Source organism: Castanea sativa, chromosome 3, assembly GCF_040712315.1.
Source record: "Castanea sativa cultivar Marrone di Chiusa Pesio chromosome 3, ASM4071231v1".
Taxonomy (NCBI): Eukaryota; Viridiplantae; Streptophyta; class Magnoliopsida; order Fagales; family Fagaceae; genus Castanea; species Castanea sativa.
In genome coordinates, this window is record NC_134015.1 from 18,138,170 (window position 1) to 18,141,330 (window position 3,161).

Sequence of the window (3,161 nt, forward strand, 5' to 3'; positions counted from 1 at the left end):
ATGCCAAATTCATTGAAAATTATGAAATCAATGGGAGTAATAATCTACGAAATCTAGATGTTCAAGAAGTTAGGGTACAAGTTCAACTACCTATAACTTCAAATGAAATTGTTGTTCCAACAATTGTTGAACAGGCAAACAATGTTAAATAACAAATTAATGAACCACTATTCTATAATGAGATGCTCACCAATGAACAGGTGGTAGAAGAACCACAAGAAGTAGCATTAAAAAGATCTCAAAGAGAATGAAAGTTTGCTATTTCTGATGATTATGGCTCTGTTTGGATAGAACTTATTTTGCTGAAACTGAAAACTGAAAACTGAAAACACTGTAGCAAAATAATTTTTAAATGTGTGAATAGTATTGTGGGACCCATTTTTAATGAAAAAGTTTCTGAAAAGTGAAATTTGTGGGACCCATGAATAGTAATTTTGTGTACTGTTCATAGTTGAAAGTCAATATATGTGGCTGGGTTTAAAAAAAAAAAAAAAAAAAAACGCGGACGTGGACGCAGAACGCGGATCCAAACACCCTCTATATGGTTTATCTACATGAATCTGATTTTGATATAGGAACAAGTAAGGATCTGATTTTGTTTTCACAAGCCATAAAAAGTGTTGATCCTGTTAAATGGATGGATGCCATGAAAGATGAAATGAAATCATTGGACCAAAATAAAGTCTAGGATCTCGTCGAATTGCCTGAAGGATACAAGAAAATTGGTAGTAAGTGGGTCTTTAAGACCAAGCTTGACTCTAAGGGTAATATCGAATGATTTAAAGCTAGACTTGTGGCCAAAGGTTTCACTTAGAAAGAAAGCATTGATTACCAAGATACCTTCTTCCCTGTATCTAAGAAGGACTAACTTAGAATCATTTTGGCATTAGTAGCTCATTATGATTTGGAGTTGCACCAAATGGATGTGAAAATTGCTTTCCCAAATAGGACTTTAGAAGGGGATGTCTATATGGATCAACCTAAGGTTTCTCCATTAAGGGTAAGGAACACTTAACTTACATACTTAAGAAGTCAATATACGGACTTAAACAAGTTTCTTGACAATGGTATCTTAAATTTAATGATACCATTATATCTTTTGGATTTAAGGAAAATATTGTTAATCAGTGTATTTATTTGAAGGTTAGTGGGAGTAAGTTTATATTTTTAATTTTGTATGTTGACAATATTTTGCTTGTTAGTAGTGATCTTGGCTTATTGCATGAAACCAAGAAGGTTCTCTCCATGAGAAAAATATGGGTGAGATAGCTTATGTGATAGGAATTGAAATATTCTGAGATAGATCACATGGACTGTTAGGGTTGTCTCATAAAGCATATATTGAAAGAGTTCTAGAGAGATTCAATATGGAGAAATGTTCAGCTCGGGTTGCGCCAATTCAAAAGGGGGACAAATTCAGCCTTATACAATGCCCACAAAATAAATGGGATTGAAAATAAATGGAAGGAATTCCTCATATTTTTGCAATAGAAAATTTAATGTATGCCCAAACATGCACAAGGCCTAACAACAACTTTGCAGTTGGTAAGCGACGAAGATACCAAAGAAATCCAGGATCGAATCATCAGAAAGTTGCAAAGAAAGTGATGAGATACTTGCAAGACACAAAGGATTACATGCTCACATTTAAGAGATCCGATAATCTTGAGGTCATTGGTTACTCAGATTCAAATTTTGCTGGATATGTTGATGGTAGAAAGTCTACTTTTGGTTATTTGTTCATGTTAGCTGGAGGAGCGATATTATGGAAAAGTTCAAAGCAAACTATCACTACTACATCCACTATGGAAGTTAAATTTGTGGCATGCTTTGAGGCCACAGTTCATGGATTGTGTTTGCGGAATTTTATCTCAGGACTTGGAATTATTAGCACTAAGCCACTGAGAATTTATTGTAATAATTCTGCAACTAAGTTTTTCTCTAAAAATGATAAGTATTCTAATAGTGCAAAGCACATGGAATTTAAATACCTTACTATTAAAGAAGAAGTTCAAAAACAACAAGTGTCAATAGAACACATAAGCACATAGCTTATGATTGTAGATCCATTGCTAAAGGAGTTAACTCTTAAGACATTTAAGGAACATGTTGATCAAATGGGTCTTGAATGTAGAACATGATGGTTTTTATTTTAATATTACTTTATGCTTTTGACACTTGGAGATCTTATTAAATGTGTTTTTGATTATTCTTGTTTTATTTTATGAACGCACATATATGATGATGAATGAATAATAACAGGAATAGTCTCTAACAAAAGAAACATTATTGTTGGACCTTTTGAGTTTTCTAATGTTGTAGTACATGGAAAGTACTATGTCGTATTATTGATATGGAACTGCCATGACTCGCATTAGTGAGTTGTTTAATTATAGTATTATGATGACTAATTTATAGTAAGAGGATATGTATGTATCATCGTGCACCTAATAGATAATGTTATTAAATGTGTTTCTGATAATTCTTGTTTTATTTTATGCACACACATATACGATGATGAATGAATAATAATAGGAATAGTCTCTAACAAAAGAGACATTATTGTTAGACCTTTTAAGTCACTTCTCATTGATATGCTATTTTAAGCATGTAGCTAGTGTTGTAGTACATGGAAAGAACTATGTCGTATAATTGATATGGAACCGTCATGACTCGCATTAGTGGATTGTTTAATTATAGTATTATGATGACTAATTTAAAACAAGAGGATATGTATGTATCATTGTGCACCTAATAGTTAATCTTATTAAGCTGTGACGTAAGTTATCATATGGGCCAAGTGGGAGAATGTAAGAATAAATTGTCCCATTTGATAACGTATTCATTTGATAACTTCATATATGTTATAATTTAATAAAAAGTTATATGTCCTTAAAACATTGGTTAATGGAAAAATAAGTTTCCTAAGTAACTCCAACTTTGATGGGCAAGTGGAGGTTATAACTACAAGAAATTTGGTCCTTTTTCTACCTATTAAAGAGACGTTCAACTATCCCATCACATACACTGAATAGTTAAAGAAAAAAGAGAATCAAGAGAGAGAAACTAATTCTATAAGAATTAAGTGTCTTTTATACTAAGACTTGATCTTAAGAAAATTTCAGCAATGAATCAAAATAAGCTTTATAATTAATTTGTAT

At 32.0% G+C, this 3,161-nt stretch overlaps 1 protein-coding gene across 1 annotated transcript; it reads left to right on the forward strand.

Annotated features, from left to right (window-relative positions):
- The first annotated feature begins 1,460 nt into the window (after window positions 1-1,460).
- On the forward strand, window positions 1,461-2,051 carry LOC142628625 (secreted RxLR effector protein 161-like). Its single transcript, XM_075802681.1, has one exon. It carries the CDS (start codon window positions 1,461-1,463, stop codon window positions 2,049-2,051), a length of 591 nt encoding a protein of 196 aa, XP_075658796.1.
- Window positions 2,052-3,161: the final 1,110 nt, after the last annotated feature.